At 37.7% G+C, this 24,856-nt stretch overlaps 1 protein-coding gene across 1 annotated transcript; it reads right to left on the bottom strand.

Moving 5' to 3' along the window:
* Positions 1 to 14,680: 14,680 nt before the first annotated feature.
* Positions 14,681 to 23,934, bottom strand: LOC121375826. Its single transcript, XM_041503486.1, has 2 exons — positions 23,181 to 23,934; positions 14,681 to 17,530 (listed from the first exon to the last, which is right to left on the bottom strand). Exons 1-2 carry the CDS (start codon positions 23,494 to 23,496, stop codon positions 15,801 to 15,803), a joined length of 2,046 nt encoding a protein of 681 aa, XP_041359420.1. The 5' UTR covers positions 23,497 to 23,934; the 3' UTR covers positions 14,681 to 15,800.
* Positions 23,935 to 24,856: the final 922 nt, after the last annotated feature.

Raw genomic sequence — 24,856 nt, 5'->3', positions numbered from 1 at the left:
TGTTGTACATCTTATGTTTTTTTTAAAACAAAAATGACCCGTCAAATGGCGCGTGCTATTGTTTGTTATTGTTTCTTGTTTTTTTTGGTAGCGGTTTCTTTTATCTCTACAAAGTTGTCATAATATACTATTATATATGAACTACATTATGACAGTTGCATTAAATTAGAAAAAGTATCACTTTTAATGCCTAAAAAAGGTACAAACACAATCAAATAATTGTAATCCGACGGCATAAACAGTCGTCGAAAAGCGCCATTTCCCTCTTTCTATTTATAAACAACAGGTCATGTGACAGCACATTTCCCGCCATACAATTTGACAGCAGTAGTACACATTGCTTGCATGTGCGGCTAACTGTTTTCATTAATAATTACAACGTGGTTACTTATACTACAGCAGACGATATTCTAACTAACTATGTTTACTTGAACAGTTACGTCGACTATATGATCGAATACGCACATGTGCTCGGTGTTCGTCGTTGTTTTGTTGTGTGTTGTTTTTCTGCCAGTTTTTCCTTTTCAACATTCACATTAGTATTAATCACTACTGAGTGGATATATATTTGTTCTCATTTTTAAAAAATGAATTACAAACGATAGGTTACGAATATCTGCTGAAGTAGTCTGCAGAATACCGTGACCTACATTATTTTCAATAACCAATCACAAAACATTCTCGTTGCGTGTCAAACATAATTATGTGGCGCCACCGGTTTTTTGTTTTTATTACTGTACCTGTCGCGGATCCAAGGATTTAGTGTGTGTGTGTGGGGGGTGGGGGTGGGGGTGGGGTGGGGGGGGGGGGGGGGGGGTGTGGGGGTGGGGTGTGGGGGGTGTGGGGGGGTGTGTGTGGGGGGGGGGCGTGCATGGCTTTTTATGAATAAGCGTATATAAGCAGTGAATTTTTTGTAATAATGTTGTATGGTGGATGACAATCTTTTAAAAATCAGGCATGTGTGCAGGGATTTTAGGTAGGGGTGTCTGGAGAGCGAAGTTTATAGGGGATTTCTGTAATGCTCCGACGGAATATGTATTGAGTTTTTTTTATTTTAATCTGCTCGAGCAGGGACCGGAAAGGGGGGGGGGGGGGGTCGACCCATTCCCTGCACACATATTTGCAAATGTTATACAGATAAATTAATCATCATGAGGTAAACTGTAGTTGTGTTGCACTGTTGGATCTACTGTATTTTTATAAATTTATTAGTACCAAAATCTAAAATTTGGGCGAATACGAGAGACATTCGGGCAAATTGAGCTGGCCTGAAACCTTTTCATCATGTACTAGTAGTTCCAACATTTCTCCCACAATACTAGTTGTAATTAAATCCATGTAAAATTGTGTAGTGCTTCGTTTGAAACCCTATATTATATATAGCTGGTTAGCAGTAACGCTAAAACTAATAAATGTTTTTTAGTAGGTGGTATTTTCGTTTAATTCGGGCACAAATTAGCCTGCCCTTCTCCCTCTCCCACCCCTACAAAACAAAACGGGATCCCGTACGCTTATGATTAGTACATCAGGCCTGTACGGTACCAATTGGTGTGGATGCGTCGGGGGTATACACACCCTTACCGCGAGTTCCAATTGTTTTTCCATGCAACAGTTATCGACCGTTTTTTAGAACATCGACACGGTCCTTTTTCGTGTTACGCAACACCCCAAAAATCGTGCGGTAACTATATGGACCTATATAAAATGTGAAAATTACAGTAGGATAATGGTTTGCAATAGATTCAGAGTAAGTAATCACGTTTTTTATTTTAAAAATACGGTAATAACTAAATTTTTTAAAATAACAATTAAAAAGAAAAACATTCCACGTACTTTAGCAGGGCGGACACTGTTGTGTAGGCAACGACCCGAAACATTGTTTTTGTCTCAAAAATCGTTAAACAAATTATTTAATGCAATTAAAATGTTGTATTCTGGATGTAATAATCACAAATCATAAAACGATCCTATATTGTTGATAAAAATATCAAACAAAAATCGCAAAAACTTGGAAGTGTAGTTGACCTATATTATCGACCCTTGACCCAGATACAATACTTTGCGGGACCAACTGCCAGTGATTTCTTCTTCTTTCACTCCGTCAATAAACATGTCAGAAGAAGTTGCACAAATATAAATTCATGATTCCGATAATAATGTTTTAAACATTTACTTGTGTGACATCTCAAGTGACCTATTGCGGTATGGAGCACATTTTCTACGTCCGCTCGGACTACTGTGCGTCACGCGTTTCACGTTTTTGACTTTTTAATCAGTTCCAACTACATTGTGTGCCACACATAAACACATTCTGACCTCCCTCTCCATGGGCCTAAGCGACAGGGCACAAAATTAAAAAAAAAATATATATGAATCGGCATAGGCCTAAGCGTACGGGCTCTCATTTTTGTTGGGCATGCAGGCACATTTCTGCCAGAGTTGAACGGAAATCCCTGAATCTAGATAACAACAATTATTATTCATATTAGCTTTACTGCCAAACAGCAGGGTCTCAGCAATGGTGTGTGTGTGTGTTTTATTTTTTATTTAACGACACCACTAGAGCACACTTATTAATCATCGGCTATTGGATGTCAAACATTTGGTAATTTTGACATACTAGTAGTCTTAGAGAGAAAACCCCCAACATTTTTCCATTAGTAGCAAGACATCTTTTATATACACCATCCCAAAGACAGGATAGTACATACCACAGCCTTTGATATACCAGTCATGGAGCACTGGCTGAAACGAGAAATAGCCCAGTGAGCCCGCTGATGGGAATCAATCCCAAACCAACTGCGCTTTACCACTGGGCTGCATCCCGCCCCTGGTGTGGGAGGAATGCATTGGGGGGGGGGGGGGGGGGTGTTGTTAAAATAATAGAAAAATAGTTTATTGATACTGATGTTTTAAGTATGTAACTTTCCTGAAATGACTGCAAAATGGTGTCTTGCACCTTCCATGCTCATTGGTTCATTGTTTAAATCCTAGTTACAGCCCTGAACAGCTATATAGGGTTGCAAATGAATCACTACATATTTTTACATGGATTACAACTAGTACTGTGTCAGAGTAAAATGATGGAAATACATGGTTAAAAGGTTTTAGGCCAGCTCATTTGCCCGAAATGCTATACCTGGATAGTATTCAAATAATATATAAAGGCAAATAGATGACCAGTGTATATAACTTGTGAAGGTCCCCTAGGTGGGGATGGAGGTCACAATAGTTATATAGAAATTGCATATTCGTGACCCATTTCCTTGTGAATTTGGTCATTCTACCCCTCTCCTAAAGGTGGGGCACAAATAGCGGAAATTAAGCCAATTATCGTGTCCAGGAATACCATACAAATATCAATTTTGCGAATTTCGTTAATGTCGTGTCCCCTGCCCCCCCCCCCCCCCCCTCAGGTAGGAGACAAATTCATTAAACCATCTATCATATAGACAAATGCATTTAAACTATTATGTTTTCAGAAATACTAGACCATTTCCAACCAAATTTATTTGATAGTTGCTCTCACCCATGGAAAACCCAAAACCATGAATTTGGTCATTTTAATCCCCCTAGGAAAATGGGTGCTCCGCACTCCATGTGTTTGGTAGTTGTGGTCAGCAATTTACTCAGGTGACCGTTTAGATCTATTTTGTATCATGCATAAGTGTTTAACACTGGATACACATTATGTATACGGTACATATCGAATTTTAATTAGGGCTCACATGTTGATGTTTGTTTCTTTGGGTTTAAAACATTTTTTAGATGAATGGACAATTTTTTTTTTTTTTTTACAATTGTGACCGTGTGAAGCACTATGGCAAGTATCTTGTGTCACAATAAATTACGGAAATGCATAAAATCCTTTTTACTATTTCTATTATTCTAATATCAGTGTCCAGGGTTTCTGCCCGAGGGTATGAAGGGTAAAATTATGTACCCTAAAATCTTGAGAATTAATGGATACGTTTTAATAATTTTTAGAATGATTATAGTAAGATAGCTGCTGCTTAAAGTGTGTACATGAAATACAGTGTCCAATTTTAAAAAGATTCCAAACGTCATAACCACCTAGTAGCGGCAGTTATGATGTGGAGTTTTCAAGTACCCTCAAATTATTGATTACTGGTGTCCTTTACTTTTGACCGTATGACCCAAAAGTTGCATGCACACAGCAAATAGTTTCCAGTTTTACATACCTTACCATGGTAACCAATAGTTTGCATTGGTTACCATGGTAACAGTTTCGATCTGGGTACCATGGTAACATATAGTTTTGAACTGGTTACCATGGTAACAGAATTAATAAGCTTCATATATCTTTTCTACAGGCATAGTACAATTGTGTCACTATACATTGTTGTTTTTTCTCAGTCCTTGAAAATGAGATTTTTTTAGAAATTTTCTGTTTTGCATTGGTTACCGTGGTAACAGAATTCACAATTTTCACCCATCTCTTGTAAACAGCTGGGAGCTTATTATTACATCATTATACAGTGATTTGTATTCAAATAAATTCATTTAAAACATTTCATATGGGAAACGGTTCCTCTTTTTGCATTGGTTACCATGATAACAGAATTAATTATGTTCATTTGAAAATGACAGGAAGTGAAAGGGCATATACCTTTTTTAAAATCTTGTGTCATTTGACAAAGATATATAAAGTAATAGAGATAGTATACATATTTTTAGTGTCAAGTTACAAAAATGCGTTGATGGTAGTATGTGCATTTGACCCTATTATTCAAAAATAAAATTGGCTGTCTACTTAATTCTTTTTCTAAATCGAGTAGTATGGTTAATAGATCACACCATAGACTTAAATTAAAAGCAAAATATTAATTTTTAATTAAAGTTTTCATAATTATTAATGAAAATATGGTATATTGAAATTTGCAGGTGTTGCCATGGTAACATAAATAATATAACTGACTATAAAATATTAGCCTTACGTAGGTGGATATTCTTAGTATATATGTGTGTAATTTCATGCTGAAATGTCAATTGATTTTAATAATATTACCAGAAATGTATAATAGTTAATGTTGGAAATTATGTTCATAATTTACAAAAATGTGTTGATAGCCGAATGCGCATCTGACTCTATTTTTCAGAAAAAACGTGGTTGTCAACTTAATTTTTTCTTTATATCAAGCAGTATGGTTAATAAATCACAGCATAGACTTAAATTAAAAGAAAAATATTAGTTTTTAATTAAAGTTTTCATAATTATTAATGAAAATATGGTATATTGAAATTTACAGGTGTTGCCATGGTAACATAAATAATATAACTGACTATAAAATGTTAGCCTTACGTAGGTGGATATTCTTAGTATATATGTGTGTAATTTCATGCTGAAATGTCAACTGATTTTAATAATATTACCAGAAATGTATAATAGTTAATGCTGGAAATTATGTTCATAATTTACAAAAATGCGATGATAGCCGAATGCGCATCTGACCCTATTTTTCAGACAAACCGCGGTTGTCGACTTAATTTTTTCTTTACATCAAGCAGTATGGTTAATAAATCACAGCATAGACTTAAATTTAAAAAAAAGAAAAGTTTTTAATTAAAGTTTTCATAATTATTAATGAAAATATGGTATATTGAAATTTGCAGGTGTTGCCATGGTAACATAAATAATATAACTGACTATAAAATGTTAGCCTTATGTAGGTGGATATTCTTAGTATATATGTGTGTAATTTCATGCTGAAATGTCAACTGATTTTAATAATATTACCAGAAATGTATAATAATTAATGTTGGAAATTATGTTCATAATTTACAAAAATGTGTTGATAGCCGAATGCGCATCTGACCCTATTTTTCAGAAAAAAACGCGGTTGTCAACTTAATTTTTTCTTTACATCAAGCAGTATGGTTAATAAATCACAGCACAGATTTAAATTAAAAGACAAATATTAGTTTTTAATTAAAGTTTCATAATTATTAATGAAAATATGGTATATTGAAATTTGCAGCTGTTGCCATGGTAACATAAATAATATAACTGACTATAAAATGTTAGCGTTACGTAGATGGATATTCTTAGTATATATGTGTGTAATTTCATGCTGAAATGTCAACTGATTTTAATAATATTACTAAAAATGTATAATAGTTAATGTTGGACATTATCTTCATAATTTACAAAAAAGCGTTGATGACAGTATGTGCATTGCACCCTATTATTCTGAAAAAAATGGCAGTCTGCTTAATTTTTTCTTTAAATCAATCACTATGCTTAATAAATCACAGCATACACTTAAATTAAACAAAAAATAGTAGTGTTTTATTCATGTTTTCTTAATTATTAATGAAAAAATTGTATATTGAAATTTGCAGCTGTTGCCATGGTAACATAAATAAAATAACCATCTACAAAATGCTATCATTACGTAGGTGGATCATTATGGTATATATGGGTGTAATTTCATGTTAAAATGCCCATGGATTTTAATAAAATTACTAGAAATGTAGAACAGGTGAAAATTCTTTAAATTTAGCAAAAAGAATGCGGCAGGATAAGGGTTAGTAGTGCTCCTTTTCACGCCTAAAATACGTTTACAAAATTGTAAATGTAGGATCTCGTGACTGTTTGCTTTGTTAAAACCCCAAACTTCACAGCCATAATTTAAAATACTACTAACATATGTATCAAACAGTGACAGTAATGTTTCTGCATTTAAGAAATAGTTACTAGTTTTACCAAATAGAGCAGTCATAGCTTTTCTACCTTGGTTGCATATTACCTTCTGAGCGGTATTACATTTTCCATTATAATGAACACAGACCCCAAGATAGTTAAAACTGTCAACAATTTCTAAATCGGTTTCGTGGTATGTCCACCTTTCTTCAGGTTTCACATTTCCACCTTTTCTGAATACTACAATTTTACTTTTATTAATATTTACTTTTAAATTCCATTTGTTTGAGTATATATACTTATACTAAGTAACTTACATTTTCAAAATTATACATTGCCAAAGGATATTTTCTGTGAGACATATGTATTTATTTTGAGAATACTCGAAATAGACGTTATGGAGGTGGCGAAACCCACTGCACCTAATAAACCCGTAGTGTTATCTATTCTAACCAGTGGTATGTGCTGAGGTGGCGAAACCCAGAGCACCTAATAAACCCGTAGTGTAATCTATTCTAACCAGTGGTATGTTCTGAGGTGGCAAAACCCACTCTACCTAATAAACCCGTTGTGTTATCTATTCTAACCAGTGGTATGTGCTGAGGTGGCGGAACCCACTCTACCTAATAATCTTGTAGTGTTATCTATTCTAACCAGTGGTATGTGCTGAGGTGGCGGAACCCACTCTACCTAATAATCCTGTAGTGTTATCTATTCTAACCAGTGGTATGTGCTGCGATATTTATCCCCTTTTTGATTTATACTAATACCCTACGACTGGTATATTAAAGGGAACGTCCTGTCAGTGGGAGGGTACATAGGCCTAGATATTAGTAAATGATGCAATGTTGCATTTTGTAGAGGTCGCAATAGACGGGTTTCTCTCTTACTGTGTAAATTATACTGAAGTGCATCAAACCAACATTCCTTTCATTTGCTTCCATTCGTTATCCTTGATCATCGTCACTAGAATTTAAGTCATTTTCTTATTACCGTCTTTGCTGAAATTCAGGGGAACAAACTCTACAAATACATGAGTGCAAGAGTTGTTTCTATTTTGTGTTATTTTAAACATTTCTTTTCTGGAAATGAATTTAATGTTTTCATATTCCACACACAACACCCTTTCAAACAAGCTAGCGTGCACTAAAATGTAGAGAGAAAAAAATAAAAGAAAGAAAGAAACAAACAAACAAAACAAAACAAATCAACGACAAACAAACAAACAAACAAAACCAAAGAAATCAACAATAAAATTAATACAATTTTTTTCTCTCCAAAAGCTACAGTTTTTATGTATAGTTTTAGAAGATGGAAGACGAAACGAAAATGATACTCTTTGTACGCTTGTATGGTTGGTGGCACCTATAGTGTACATTTATTGATTTATTGAAAGTAAAAAGGAAAGGGTATGATTTGGTAAATCAATCGATAGTTTCTTTAAACGCGTATTTGTTTATAGATATAGTATAGTATTTACAACTCAGTGTCACTGTCGGCTGCTCTGGTATTTGTTTATAGATACTAGTATTTACAACTCAATGTCACTGTCGGCTGCTCTCGTATTTGTTTATAGATATAGTATAGTATTTACAACTCAGTGTCACTGTCGACTGCTCTGGTATTTGTTTATAGATACTAGTATTTACAACTCAATGTCACTGTCGGCTGCTCTCGTATTTGTTTATAGATACTGGTATTTACAACTCATTGTCACTGTCGGCTGCTCTCGTATTTGTTTATAGATACTGGTATTTACAACTCAATGTCACTGTAGGCTGCTCTCGTATTTGCTTATAGATACTGGTATTTACAACTCAATGTCACAGTAGGCTGCTCTCGTATTTCTTTATAGATACTGGTATTTACAACTCAGTGTCACTGTAAGCTGATCTCGTATTTGTTTATAGATACTAGTATTTACAACTCAATGTCACTGTCGGCTGCTCTCGTATTTGTTTATAGATACTGGTATTTACAACTCAGTGTCACTACAGGCTGCTCTTGTATTTGTTTATAGATACTAGTATTTACAACTCAATGTCACTGTCGGCTGCTCTGGTATTTGTTTATAGATACTAGTATTTACAACTCAATGTCACTGTCGGCTGCTCTCGTATTTGTTTATAGATATAGTATAGTATTTACAACTCAGTGTCACTGTCGGCTGCTCTCGTATTTGTTTATAGATACTGGTATTTACAACTCATTGTCACTGTCGGCTGCTCTCGTATTTGTTTATACATACTGGTATTTACAACTCAGTGTCACTGTAGGCTGATCTCGTATTTGTTTATAGATACTAGTATTTACAACTCAATGTCACTGTCGGCTGCTCTCGTATTTGTTTATAGATACTGGTATTTACAACTCAGTGTCACTACAGGCTGCTCTCGTATTTGTTTATAGATACTAGTATTTACAACTCAATGTCACAGTAGGCTGCTCTCGTATTTGTTTATAGATACTGGTATTTACAACTCAGTGTCACTGTAGGCTGATCTCGTATTTGTTTATAGATACTAGTATTTACAACTCAATGTCACTGTCGGCTGCTCTCGTATTTGTTTATAGATATTGGTATTTACAACTCATTGTCACTACAGGCTGCTCTCGTATTTGTTTATAGATACTGGTATTTACAACTCATTGTCACTGTAGGCTGCTGTCGTATTTGTTTATAGATACTAGTATTTACAACTCATTGTCACTACATGCTGCTCTCGTATTTGTTTGTAGATACTGGTATTTACAAGTCATTGTCACTACAGGCTGCTGTCGTATTTGTTTATAGATAGTAGTATTTACAGCTCAGTGTCACTGTAGGCTGCTCTCGTGCACTTAACGTGGTTGTAACGCTAAGATCGCTTCGTAAATCGGGGCTAAGGGTCGTAGCTAGCGGGACGCTCTTTTAATTGAACAGCGCCCTGTTTGTCCAGCTGGAGAACACCCGTCCAGTACTGTGCCCTAATTAGTGTTTTAATTGGCCACCCCTAGTCATGTTACACTAGTCATGTTACACTAGACATATTACACTAGACATGTTATACTAGTCATGATACACTAGTCATGTTACACTAGTCATGTTACACTAGACATATTACACTAGACATGTTATACTAGTCATGATACACTAGACACGGTGGCCCTCCCTGTTTACACAGTGAACACGTTGGGACATGTCTCGCCACCCATGTGTGCAAGTGACATCATACTTTGTTCTTTGCATCCGTGCCAGTGGCGATCATATTATATGACACAGTTAACACGTGCCCTGGCCACAATATCCCGCTTAGTGGTAACCAAAACACAAGACCTTTGAGCAAATCGGGGCGGGACGTAGCCTAGTGGTAAACCGATCACTTGATGCGCGGTCGGTCTGGGATCGATCCCCATCGATGGGCCCATTGGGCTATTTTTCGTTCTAGCCAGTGCATCACGACTGGTATATCAAAGGCTGTGGTATGTGCTATCCTGTCTGTGGGATAGTGCAAATAAACGATCAATTGCCACTAGTGAAAAAATGTAGCGGATTTCTTCTCTAGACTATATATCAAAATTATTAAATGGTTGACATCCAATAGCCGATGATTAACAAATAAATATGCTCTAGTGGGGTCGTTAAACAAAACAAACTTAAATTTGTTTTAGTAACAACAGATGTTGGCTTGAGGAGCTGATGAGGAGAAATATGTTGTGTTTGACAGTGGAATCTCACGATAGCAGAATACATACACAAACGAATCACATCACCGAATTCATTATAATAGCATACTTTATTCCCTGGTCTGTTGTTCAGTTCCTTGCCATGCTCATCATATATAGACATAGGATCAACTAGTAAATGTAAATCTACAACTAAACCACAATTCTTATTACTATTATAATAAAATAAATATAGTTAAAAGTACACATATTTCATTTTCGTTTATCCTTAATAACCTCCATCTTCCGTATTGATGTAATTTTCTGCATGGAATTTAGGACAAACACGTGTAAACTGTCGCACGGCAGCCGGTGGGTATTTTTGTATAGACACGACATCCCATTTCATCCCATAGGTGCTCGATAGGAGAAACATCAGAACAAAGGGAAGTAATCCATGTGGTCGCTGTTCCTCTCCTGTAAGAACTGGTCTGTCAGCCTAGCACTAAGTGAACAATGGTTACCATGGTTACAGACGCCTTTAGGCATGTGATGTGGCAGAAATATCGGTTCCAAGACTAGGAGCCAAACCATCGTAACATTCTACACTCACTTCCAGCTATGACGCCGATTGGAACAGACGTTGTCGACTGCGCTCTGCAACTACCCCCCCCCCCCCCCCCCCCCCCCCCACACACACACCTGGGGGATTAATTGTGACTTAAGGCTCACTGCTAGAGTACAGAGTCTCGTACACCGGGTCACGGGCAACTGTGATCTTGGTGTACGGAGATACAATTCAGAAGAAAGGAAGGTGGATGAAGAGGAGACGCGCGCCAGGGGCGGTTCAGGGGGGGAGGAGGGTGCAACACCGACGGCTAGAAGAAGAACGAAGAGGCTCCTGCCCCAGCGGATCTTACTTCAGCGACCAGGACGGGACCGGACGACCTTGACACTGCAATATGTGACACCCCGTACCGGCGACCCGCTCCACCGGTCCACTTTTTAGCGTTTCCGGATGTGTCGCCGATTTTACAGACGACACCCGTTGAGACGCAGGCCCGGAAAGCAGCTGTACCAAAACCCGAGCGACCAACCTGTCAAGCCAAGCCAACCGTCTGCACTGCCGCCGAAACCGGACTTGGAACGAGCTGAGCAGTCGTCACTACAGGCCGGTCGTCTACATCAGCGATACGCTCAGCTCGTCAAGGTCAACCTTGAGGATGTTTGTCAACTGATCACACAACCGAAGCACGAGGCCTTCCAACCGCTTCCAGCGAGCCGTGCAGATGGAAACTTTGCGATCCACAAGGTCACGTTGCGGGAGGGACACGGACTTTGCCTTATAATCCGCCGGAAGGGACTTTACCACCAAGGTCTGCTACTCCATGAAATGGGCAACCCGACCATCTATCGCGTCAACAAGACCATCTCCGGGAAAGACTACCGCCCCATCGCCAAGATACTAGCAGCTTCCACATACCGGCAGTACCTCCCGCAACTGGACATCACCAACTTTATCGGGTCTCCGTGACGACATCCTCACCACCAACCTCCTTTGCCTCCGTGAGTATGGACTTAGTCAGACTTTAAACGTTTTGGCCGCCATTTCAAAAACTTGTTTTTTTTTTTTTTGTAAATAGTCTGTCACCCTTTACGTTTGGCAATCCGTCTAAATTGCTCCAATCACCTTCAACTTTGGATCAGCAGTCAAATTTTTTGTTTGGCCTTAATTTTAACAGGACATGGTTATTCTTAACTTTGCTAAATTTTTCCAAATTCCACCCACCTCAAACTTACCCTCCCCCTCCTGTCCCGGAATTGGTCACTGGCGAAGTCAGAGGCTAAGTCCGGGGTGGGCGTGCCTGAACCTTCATTGGATATGGGCACGTTAAACGAGTTTCGCAATCCGCATCGTAACATTACATTTACAACGAGTAATTATACCTGTCGTACGTTTGCCTGTTTGGCCTCTGATTCCCGCAGAGAATAAGGTCAATAAGGACAATATAAGCGGAAAACAATAATATGCATTCTTCGAACTATATTAGTTTTACTATTCGTAGTAAGAGAACTGTGGGTTAGTCAAAGATTTACGTTTACATGTCGACCGACACTCACGATGTTTTGTGACACTAATCCTGGTATCAATACCGCTGTTTGTTCACAGCCGGCTGAAGAACGGGTACCCCGAGTGTACGAGATACCTGTCTAAACGAGAACACTCCGGTTACCTCATCTGCCATGATTCACGTATAACAGCGCATATAATCCATGGCACGAGAGGCGATTCTATCGATGCCTACAAAATTCAACACGCCTATCCAGTAATATACTCTTCAAAAAAAGTAGGGGAACCTGAAATATTAATGTTAATATTAAAGTTACATTCTCTGGTTACCATATTATAACATCATGTACAAATGTGAAATACAAGCTCAAATGCACTTTTAAAAAAGTCGTGTGTGTTCGCTATGAACGGATGTCGTCAAACGTATATGCTTGATTCGTCGCCTGTGCCGCCATAGCTCGGCAAAGCACAAACGACAGTTTCAGTTAACACGTGCGTTTGCCGATTTCAAATTGTATGGTTCGTCTCAAAAAATTAAAAGAGAAATCTTGCGCTGTACGAAGAACGTTCGGTTGAGGATACGGTACTAGATAGAGTCTCGTTAAAACCGGTTTGATCTTGACAACGTATTATCGACAGTCGTACCTTCTTATTTCAGAATTGATATTTTATAAAGTGTTAGTAGAACTTTCAAAGTTTAGTTTGTATACTAGTAACACATTAATCATGTATATATTTTTAAAATAAAATATACTAGACAATGAACGTTTTCACTTCTTAAATTTACGTGTTAAAATCGACAAATTCAAATAAATATTATTTCGTTTGGAAAGGGTAAAGTTGAGGGGGGGGGGAGGTGGGTTGTTGTTTAACGACATCAAAGATAAAGCATATTGATTTAATAATCATCCGACCCCATACAACCGTAAATAAAATGTGTTGAGTGCGTCGTTAAATAAAGCATATCCTATCCTTCCTGCAATCTGCTGTTGGATGTCTAACATTTCGTAATTTTGACATATAATCTTAGAGAGGAATCGGGTACATGTGCAGGGGGAGGGTATTGGAGGTCGAAACTCTTACTTGCCCAAGCTTAAAAAAACTGAAATGTATTTTTGGGGGGAGCATGGCCCCACGTAAACTTCGCTCAACACAGTCTATAACCCCAACCCCGCTGAAATCCCTGCACACGCGCCTTGGAAACTCGCTATATTTTTTTTTAGCAAGGGATCGTTTATATGTACCATCCCACAGACAGGATATCACATACCATGGTCTTTTTGTATACCCGCCTATGGGGATCGATCCTAGATTGAGCGCGCATTTCCAAAAAAACACCTTTTTAGGTCTAAGTAATGAATAAAAATAACATATAGTCTTGAAAAATGTTACGTAAATCGAACACAGTACCCTCTTCCTTTACCCCTAGAGCGTTACGTAATTAGTAACGCCCCCTTACATATAACGCGTATACCAACAGCCGGCCACTGTCAAAATTTCAAGGCAAATCCCCCACTCACCGACCCCTGGAAAGGCGTTGTACCATACCTCTATGGATATAAATATGTTTTGGAGATATGAGACGACCCCTCAATCAAGACAGTTAAATTTGTTCAAAAATTGCGAAATCTCACGTGATCTCTTGTTGGGGAATTCTATACTTGTGATAAGCCAATGAAAACCGAGATCGGTACGAGCCCGTCAAAAGTGTCCCACTTTCAAAATACTGGCTTTGTTTTTGACCTGGATAAGCCAGCGTAGTGAAACCAATGCGGAGTGCGGCGTCATATATGCACCAAACGTAATTGGATTTTCTGTTCTATATGCTTAAATAATAAAAATATTCCAGGGAATGTAGTTTTAACTATTAGATCGAACATACGTTTCGACCGACAGACATCCTAGTAAAGAACGTTCAGATCTGTTTATCAGCACACCGAAACACATTCCATACTGTTCTGTTTTTAGTTATTTTTATTGTTTGAATTTGCGATTTACTGATAAAAAACCCGCCAACTTTCAAATTTCACTTCTGACCCCAATCATCCTTCAAGATCTTTGGTGATTATAAAACCTACTGTAATACTGAACTACCGGTTGTAATGTTTGCCCAATTAATTCACTATTATCATATAACCATTCCCCACAGCTAATATACCTTACAATTTTGGCAATTGTAAATTCTTATTAGAGTTGCCCTTTTTTCTGAAGAGTATACAATGAGTGTTGCGTTTTGATAGCAGTTCAGTGTAGTACACTTATACCAAGAAATAACTGGGAAGAAACAAGGAACACTTTTGTTTTGGAGACCGGTTTTAATTCACGACCAGCGAAGTAATATGTGTATAACATACCAAGATGTGATGTGAGGTTGAATGTCTACTGTGGGATTGAATGTCAGTAATCTAGGACTGAATGTCAGAAACATAGTTAACGTCCCGACTCGACGTGTAAATATGACGGTTGTGGTGGCAGTCACTAGCAGCTGGTACTATTTGTGTGGCCCTTTAGTATCTTTTTCCATTAGTATATTACAAACAATGGGGAAATACGTGTATATATTGCACCTTTAATAGAACATATCTGTTGGGGTAGTTAAATGTATCTTAATACAATAACACGATTACAATCGTTCACGACACAAACAACATTAACAAACATAACATCTTGTAAAATGTTAAGAATAATGCTATGAAACAGTTGTATGAACAAAATACCTTGAACAAGTCTTCGAAAATCGGTCCATTTTCCTTTAGTGAACTTTTTAATACTAAGCACACGCACTATTATCAATGACTAACTTGTCTGATATGTTGAAAAAAGAAGCTTCTATCAATTAGCCAGATGGAAAGAAATGTCTTGTATTGTGAACATCTCTGTACGTCTATGTGTCTGTACTTCTTCTTCTTCTTCTGTGTTCAAGCTATAGTTGATCATGCTTTAGATTTGGAGTCCAGTTGTGAAGATAAAAAACGCTGTCTCTGCCAAGTCTTCTTTGGAACCCCAAAGCTTGACAGCCAGTGTTGCTCCGTTCGGCCAGTGCTTTATCCTGTCTTCATTGTAGAGGGGGCAGTGTCTGCCAGTTTCAGGCGGTACATATGGGATCTGAGATGGCAGTGGCCGGTTCTAAAAATGGTTGTCTCTTGGTATCTTTCCAGATAATGGATTGGATTCTTGGTTGTAACGTGGGTGCATCGGAACTTTCTCTTAATTATGGATTTTGTTTCTCTGAAGAAGATTGGATGATTTGGCTGTTACATTGTGCTTCCCTACTTTGCCAGCCTGTCAGCATGTTCATTCCCTGCAATATGTGTCTGTACGTATGTGCCTACGTGTGTGTGTGTGTGTGTGTGTGTGTGTGTGTGTGTGTGTTTGTGTGTGACCCTTGAATCGTGGTTTACAGATTTAATTACTAGTAAATCACTGTGGTCTCCACCCACGTACGAACATAGCTATCTTCTTCCTCTCGATGTTGGTCAGTTCCGGGAATGACTCTTTGAGTTCAGCCTCGTCAAGCGTCTGCAGCAGCCGACCATCGACACATTCCTTCTGCATGCTGACGACGGTTTTCTCCTTGATTCCGATCTGCTGTAGCTGGTCGCACACCTCCCGAACGGACAGTCGGCTCAGACCCACCTTCTCCAGAAACCCCCGGTCACTCTCCACTCCCGAGTCCGCCGCTACAGACCGCGGCCTGGGCCAGAATGTCGACGAATCTGCTCCTAATGGAAGATCATCTACAGATTCAGAAAGATCATCACAAAGAAAGTCTTTCTCGCTGCGTAACTCACTCACAGACAATCTCGTTAATGAAGATATGTTCTTGTCGTTACCTTCATTCATCCACGTTGACGGTTCTCTGTTAGAAGAAAATGACGTATCCGAATCTGGCTCGAAGTCATAACCTTCATAAAAAGTAAACGTTTTCTCGGGTGACATATTTGGTATGAGCCTCTCATAATCGGTTGATCTACGATGTGTTATAGCAATTAGTGATTCGTAGTTGGAGCTGCTTCCTCTGGTGGTGGGGAGGTTCTCTTTCACATTGGGCGTAGCCTGTGTCGTACCTTGTGACGCAGACAGTGATGAAGGTTGTGACGTAGCCTGTGACGTAGCCCGTGGCGCAGATAGTGGCGTAGACTGTGACGTAGTGTCTGACGCAGAGACTGATGAAGTCTGTGGTGATTGCAGTGCCATGGCAGGTTGGTCCAGCGGTACGCTCATGCTCATCATAGCTTTTTTATTTGCACAGTCAGTGGAAGGAGAATGTAGGTTTTGAGTCCAAACCACTTCATACAAGTCACGGTCATCATGTCTTGATACGTGATTATTGTCAGCAGATGCATTAATAGAAGCAGGACTATAACGTCTTGGTGGAAGTGCTGGGCATTCATCTGCTGGTGTTATATGTTGTTGTTTGATGGATCCAGACCTAGACGTCTGACCATGATGAAACAGCTGTGATGTCTTCATAGACCTGGCGAATGTTTCTGCTGTCGACTTGCAGAACTTGAGCGCAGACGCGTACGCTTGATTCCACAGGAGTTCGTCAGAGTTCTTCGCGACTGTGAAGGTGAGCGGAACATCCACAGGTAGCTCGGTGAGCGTGTTCACCAGGTTGAAGACCGTGGCAGCGATCACAACAGGCTGGGAGAGTTCCTCCTTCAGACTTAATACGCCGGTGAACGAGCAGGGCGTGCTGGGTACTTTACCGTACACCAACTTTACAAGACACGGGAACGGAATCTTCTTGATAATGTCAGACATATGTAGGATCTGCATCGTTACCCTGGACGACGGCCCTGAGATCATGTAGAAGACTCCTTGTTGCTCCATGGGAAGGAGGAACTCCCGATCCTGGTCGTCTGTACACATGACGAACCTCTCGTCTTTCTCTTTAGTCTTTGGAATCAACCCTTTCGTTTTCACTTTCGTCATTGTTTTCACCAGCCGTCGCTTCGTGAGCACATCGCCTGGGAACAACATCCGGGGCACATAGGATACTTCCTTTCCATGTTTAATTTCTTTTGCTTCTACATTCTCCGACCCACCAATGAGAAACGTTTTACAGTTGGAAAGTGCAAGTTGCTCCACAAAACGGAAATGAGGAACAGGTTTGTCCTCCGAATTACGAAGAATCGCAAACCAGCCTGTAAACAAAACAAAGTTAAAGTTAAAGTTTGCTTTGTTTAACTACATCACTTGAGCACACTGATGTATTTTTCATCGGCTATTGGATGTAAAACATTTGGTAATTTTGACTTATAATCTTAGAGAGGAAACCTGTTACATTTTTCAATTAGTAGCAAGGCATCTTTTATATGCCCCATCCCACATACAGGACAACCAGTCGCGGTGTACTGACTAGAAGGAGAAATAGCCCGATGAGCCCGCCGACGAGGATCAGTTCTAGACCGACCGTGCATCAGGCAAGCGCTTTACGATTGGGTTCCGTCCCGGCCTTGTGAATGAAAGAAAGGCACAGGTGCGAGGAATGATCAAAGAATAAGAGATTCTCTTAGACAACACTGTAGAACTGTCTCAACAAGCAGTCACTGTTGGCTGTCAGTAACAGTAATGACAACACTTGTTTAAGTGAGAGGAAGAAACGTGCTACCTCTATTTAGTCTACCGTTAATATGATGATTAACAGCCAGAGGGAAGCACTTGTGAAAATATAAACCTTTATTATATACATAGCAACGGAATATGTAGATCTACAGAAACCATAAACGTGATGTTCGGTGAAAAGTCGTATTTTCACTGTATTTTAGCTACAGTGAAAATATAGAAATCATATCTCCCTTGTAAATTATTTCGAGTTTAAGATGAATACCAATGCATCTGGTTGTATTTGAAACATAACAAAATGTAACATAAATAACTGTACCTATAAAAATGGATATGGAAAGAAAGAAAGAAGTGTTTTATTTAACGACGCACTCAACACATTGTATTTACGGTTACATGGCGTCAGACATATGGTTAAGGACCACACAGATATTGAGAGAGGAAACCCGCTGTCGCCACTTCATGGGCTACTCTTTTCGATTAGCAGCAAGGGATCTTTTATATGCACCATCCCACAGACAGGGTAGTACATACCACGGCCTTTGATATGCCAGTCGTGGTGCACTGGCTGGAAGGAGAAATAGCCCAATGGGCCCACCGACGAGGATGGATCCCAGACCGACCGCGCAGGAAGCGAGTGCTGTACCACTGAGCTACGTCCCGTCCCTACACACGACAGAGTTGAGTGGATATTATGTATGGGTTATTGTGAACATGCACCAAACGATCATTGTGAAAATGCACCAAACGATCATTGTGAACATGCACCAAACGATTATTGTGAACATGCACCAAACGATCATTGTGAACAGAGTGACGAAGCCAGGTGTTCGTGAACATGAATCATATTCTGCCCCACCGGTGAAATTCACCATGCGCACAATCTACAGTTATTAAGTCCGTGGTTTTCATCTTAGTGAAGTTAAATGTGTATATTCACGAAGAAACACGAGAACGTGTTTGTCAGATCAAACTAGGGTGTGCTCTTCTGAAGTGTTTAGTTATGATCAACCGATCTTTGTGCTGTTCAGGTGAAATAAATGCACCTTTATACTGTTCATATATTACAAACCCATCCATGCACTGTTAGGTAAAATAAATCCACGTTTGTATTGTTTATCTATTTTTATTGAACAAACCCATTTTTGTACTGTTGCGGTATTATAATCCAACCGTTATACTACTGCGGTATTATAAACGAACATTTATATTGTTCAGATACCATTACACTAGGTTTACTGTTAGTATCTTAAACCCACCTTTGAACTATCCAGGTATTATAACCCAATCGTTATACAGTTCTGGTATCATTACACAATCGTTTTACTGTTCAAGTATTATAAACCCACCTTTATACTGTGCAGGTATTATGAACCAACCTCTATACTGCTGAGATATTATAAGCCCACTTGTATACTGGTCATGTATTATAAACCTACGTTTGTACTGTTGAGATATTATAAATCCATATTTACAAAGTTGACATATTATAAACACACCTTTATACTGTTGAGGTATAATAAACCCATCTTTATACTGTTCAGGTATTGTAAACCATTCTATATACTGTTGAGATATTATAAACCAATATATATACTGTTGAGATATTATAAACCATTCTATATACTGTTGAGATATTATAAACCATTCTATATACTGTTGAGATATTATAAACCCACCTTTATACTGATGAAGTATTATAAACCCACCTTTATACTGTTGAAGTATTATAAACCCACCTTTATACTGTTGAAGTATTATAAACCCACCTTTATACTGTTCAGGTATTATAAACCATTCTATATACTGTTGAGGTATTATAAAGCCACCTTTATACTATTGAGGTATTATAAACCCACCTTTATACTGTTGAAGTATTATAAACCCACCTTTATACTGTTCAGGTATTATAAACCCACCTTTATACTGTTGAAGTATTATAAACCCACCTATATACTGTTGAAGTATTATAAACCCACCTTTATACTGTTGAGGTATTATAAACCATTCTATATACTGTTGAGGTATTATAAACCCACCTTTATACTTTTCGGGTATTATAAACCCACCTTTATACTGTTGAAGTATTATAAACCCACCTTTATACTGTTCAGGTATTATAAACCCACCTTTATACTGTTCGGGTATTATAAACCCACCTTTATACTGTTTAGGTATTATAAACCCACCTTTATACTGTTGAAGTATTATAAACCCACCTTTATACTGTTCGTGTATTATAAACCCACCATTATACTGTTCGTGTATTATAAACCCAACTTTATACTGTTGAAGTATTATAAACCCACCTTTATACTGTTCAGGTATTATAAACCCACCTGTATACTGTTCAGGTATTACAAACCCACCTTTATACTGTTCAGGTATTATAAACCCAACTTTATACTGTTCAGGTATTATAAACCCACATTTATACTGTTCAGGTATTATAAACCAATCTGTATACTGTTGAGATATTATAAACCAATCTTTATAATGTTGAGATATTATAAACCAATCTTTATACTGTTGAGATATTATAAACCAATCTTTATACTGTTCAGATATTACAAACCAATCTTTATACTGTTCAGGTATTATAAACCCACCTTTATACTGTTGAGATATTATAAACCCACCTTTATACTGTTCAGGTATTATAAACCCACCTTTATACCGTTGAAGTATTTAAACCCACCTTTATACTGTTGAGGTATTATAAACCCACCTTTATACTGTTCAGTTATTATAAACCCACCTTTATACCGTTGAAGTATTATAAACCCACCTTTATACCGTTGAAGTATTATAAACCCACCTTTATACTGCTCAGGTATTATAAACTCACCTTTATACTGTTGACTTATTATAAACCCACCTTTATACTGTTCAGGTATAATAAACTCACCTTTATACTGTTCAGGTATTATAAACCAATATTTATACTGTTGAGGTATTATATACCCACCTTTATACTGTTCAGGTACTATAAATCCACGTTTATACTCTTGACGTATTATAAACCAATCTTTATACTGTTGAGATATTATAAACCAATATTTATACTGTTGAGATTTTATAAACCAAATTTTATACTCTTGAGATATTATAAACCAATATTTATAGTGTTGAGGTATTATATACCCGCCTTTGTACTGTTCAGGTATTATAAACCCACCTTTTTACTGTTCAGGCATTATAAACCCACCTTTATCCTGATCAGGTATTATAAACCCACCTTTATACTGTTGAGGTATTATAAACCCACTTTTATACTGTTGAAGTATTGTAAACCCACCTTTATACTGTTCAGGTATTATAAACCCACCTTTATACTGTTGAGGTATTATATACCCACCTTTATACTGTTCAGGTATTATAAACTCACCTTTATACTTTTGACGTATTATAAACCCAGCTTTATAAACCAATATTTATACTACTGAGATATTATAAACCAATATTTATACTACTGAGATATTATAAACCAATCTTTATACTGTTGAGGTATTATATACCCACCTTTATACTGTTGAAGTATTATAAACTCACCTTTATACTCTTGAGGTATTATAAACCCACCTTTATACTGTTGAGGTATTATAAACCAATCTTTATAGTGTTGAGATACTATGAACCAATATTTATACTGTTGAGATATTATAAACCAATCTTTATACTGTTGAGGTATTATATACCCACCTTTGTATTGTTCAGGTATTATAAACCCACCTTTTTACTGTTCAGGCATTATAAACCCACCTTTATACTGATCATGTATTATAAACCCACCTTTATACTGTTGAGGTATTATAAACCCACTTTTATACTGTTGAAGTATTGTAAACCCACCTTTATACTGTTCAGGTATTATAAACCCACCTTTATACTGTTGAGGTATTATATACCCACCTTTATACTGTTCAGGTATTATAAACTCACCTTTATACTCTTGACTTATTATAAACCCAGCTTTATAAACCAATATTTATACTACTGAGATATTATAAACCAATCTTTATACTGTTGAGGTATTATATACCCACCTTTATACTGTTCAGGTATTATAAACTCACCTTTATACTGTTCAGGTATTATAAACCAATATTTATACTGTTGAGGTATTATATACCCACCTTTATACTTTTCAGGTATTATAAATCCACGTTTATACCCTTGACGTATTATAAACCAATATTTATACTGTTCAGATATAATAAACCAATCTTTATACTGTGAGATATTATAAACCAATCTTTATACTGTTGAGATATTATAAACCAATATTTATACTGTTGAGATTTTATAAACCAAACTTTATACTCTTGAGATATTATAAACCAATATTTATAGTGTTGAGGTATTATATACCCACCTTTGTACTGTTCAGGTATTATAAACCCACCTTTTTACTGTTCAGGCATTATAAACCCACCTTTATACTGATCATGTATTATAAACCTACCTTTATACTGTTGAGGTATTATAAACCCACTTTTATACTGTTGAAGTATTGTAAACCCACCTTTATACTGTTCAGGTATTATAAACCCACCTTTATACTGTTGAGGTATTATATACCCACCTTTATACTGTTCAGGTATTATAAACTCACCTTTATACTCTTGACGTATTATAAACCCAGCTTTATAAACCAATATTTATACTACTGAGATATTATAAACCAATATTTATACTACTGAGATATTATAAACCAATCTTTATACTGTTGAGGTATTATATACCCACCTTTATACTGTTCAGGTATTATAAACTCACCTTTATACTCTTGAGGTATTATAAACCCACCTTTATACTGTTGAGGTATTATAAACCAATCTTTATACTGTTGAGATACTATGAACCAATATTTATACTGTTGAGATATTATAAACCAATCTTTATACTGTTGAGGTATTATATACCCACCTTTATACTGTTCAGGTATTATAAACTCACCTTTATAATCTTGAGGTATTATATACCCACCTTTATACTGTTCAGGTGTTATAAACCAATATTTATACTGTTGAGATATTATAAACCAATATTTATACTCTTGAGGTATTATAAACCCACCTTTTTACTGTTCATGTATTATAAACCATTCTTTATACTGTTCAAATATTATAAACCAATATTTATACTGTTGGGGTATTATAAACCCACCTTTATACTGTTCAGGTATTATAAACTCATCTTTATACTGTTGAGGTATTATACACCCACCTTTATACTGTTCAGGTATTATAATTGTATCTCCAATCTCATGGAAAGAATTCGATGTTTTGTCGTATACGACGCTGCGCGCCACCGCTCTGACGTCGTGCTGACGGTGTCCGTACAGCAGCAGAGGTTGCGTGAGGTCAAAGTTGAACTTGTTCAAGTTCAGGCTGCAGTTCGAGGTGTTACATTGAACCAGCACAGGAAGAGCGTGTGTTTTCAGAATATCCTCAATTCCGTACGACTGTGATTCCCACTGGATGTGTGGTTTAGTGACAGGGACGGTTAGATCCAGTGTGGAGATTTTCCTGGTGTCCGCCATTACGGATGTGATAGACGCCACGACACTGACTGTGACAGATTGTGCACCTCTGTATATCAAATTACTGATGGTTGTCCACACTGGATGAAGTCAGTATGTGCACCTGTGTCACGAACCAGGATTAGTAAAGCAATGCGAAATGCACTATGATTGCACTGAATTATGTGAGATACATTGTCAATGATCTATTAAACTATACGTGATAACAGCACAGTCCAACGCAGTGAAATCATTATGGACGCCCGACACGACCGCCACTGAGTAAACAGACACAATCTAATACAGCTTACATCACAGAGTTGACAGATACTCTTTCACTATGTAGTTCTATACACTAACCAAATCCGTCCCGAGTTTTCTTTCATACTGTGTCAAATCGCTTCCTAGTAGCGATGTAGAAATACCCGGGTGTTTTATTCACCATACCATCTTCCTGGTTGTTCGCTTCTAAGTAAAGAATTGAAATTTGTTCGTTATGCTCTACTTGATAAGTGGCAACATATAGAAAGGCTTTAATAGACGCGCCCGTGATACCGAGTAACATGCCGAACTGACACGCAGATGTAAAATAAAGCAGAAACACCCTCAGGACTGTAAACAAGAGTTCGTCTACCGAGACTGATCACAGTTTCCATTACACACAACTATGCACGCCATGCTTGTGGTTTCGGGGGTGTTTTTCCTTTTTAACTAAAACCGTAATTAATATATCTACATCAAACGATTCATAAAATTCGTCCCACGTTTGTAAGTAGAACAGCAAATATCTGTGTATCACAAAACATTACAATTTTGCACAAATCCAATTTATTACATTGTCGACTACAATCCACTGTACGTATTGTAAACGATGGTCGATCGGTCCACTGTACGTATTGTAAACGATGGTAGATCGGTCCACTGTACGTATTGCAAACGATGGTAGATCGGTCCACTGTACGTATTGTCAACGATGGTCGATCGGTCCACTGTACGTATTGTAAACGGGGGTCAATTGGTCCACTGTACGTATTGTCAACGATGGTCGATCGGTCCACTGTACGTATTGTAAACAATGGTCAATTGGTCCACTGTACGTATTGTAAACGATGGTAGATCGGTCCACTGTACGTATTGTAAACGATGGTCGATCGGTCCACTGTACGTATTGTAAACGATGGTAGATCGGTCCACTGTACGTATTGCAAACGATGGTAGATCGGTCCACTGTACGTATTGTCAACGATGGTCGATCGGTCCACTGTACGTATTGTCAACGGGGGTCAATTGGTCCACTGTACGTATTGTCAACGGGGGTCAATTGGTCCACTGTACGTATTGTCAACGATGGTCGATCGGTCCACTGTACGTATTGTAAACA

Source organism: Gigantopelta aegis, chromosome 6 (assembly GCF_016097555.1).
Source record: "Gigantopelta aegis isolate Gae_Host chromosome 6, Gae_host_genome, whole genome shotgun sequence".
NCBI classification, from domain to species: Eukaryota; Metazoa; Mollusca; class Gastropoda; order Neomphalida; family Peltospiridae; genus Gigantopelta; species Gigantopelta aegis.
This window is presented reverse-complemented; position numbering and strand designations above follow the sequence as displayed.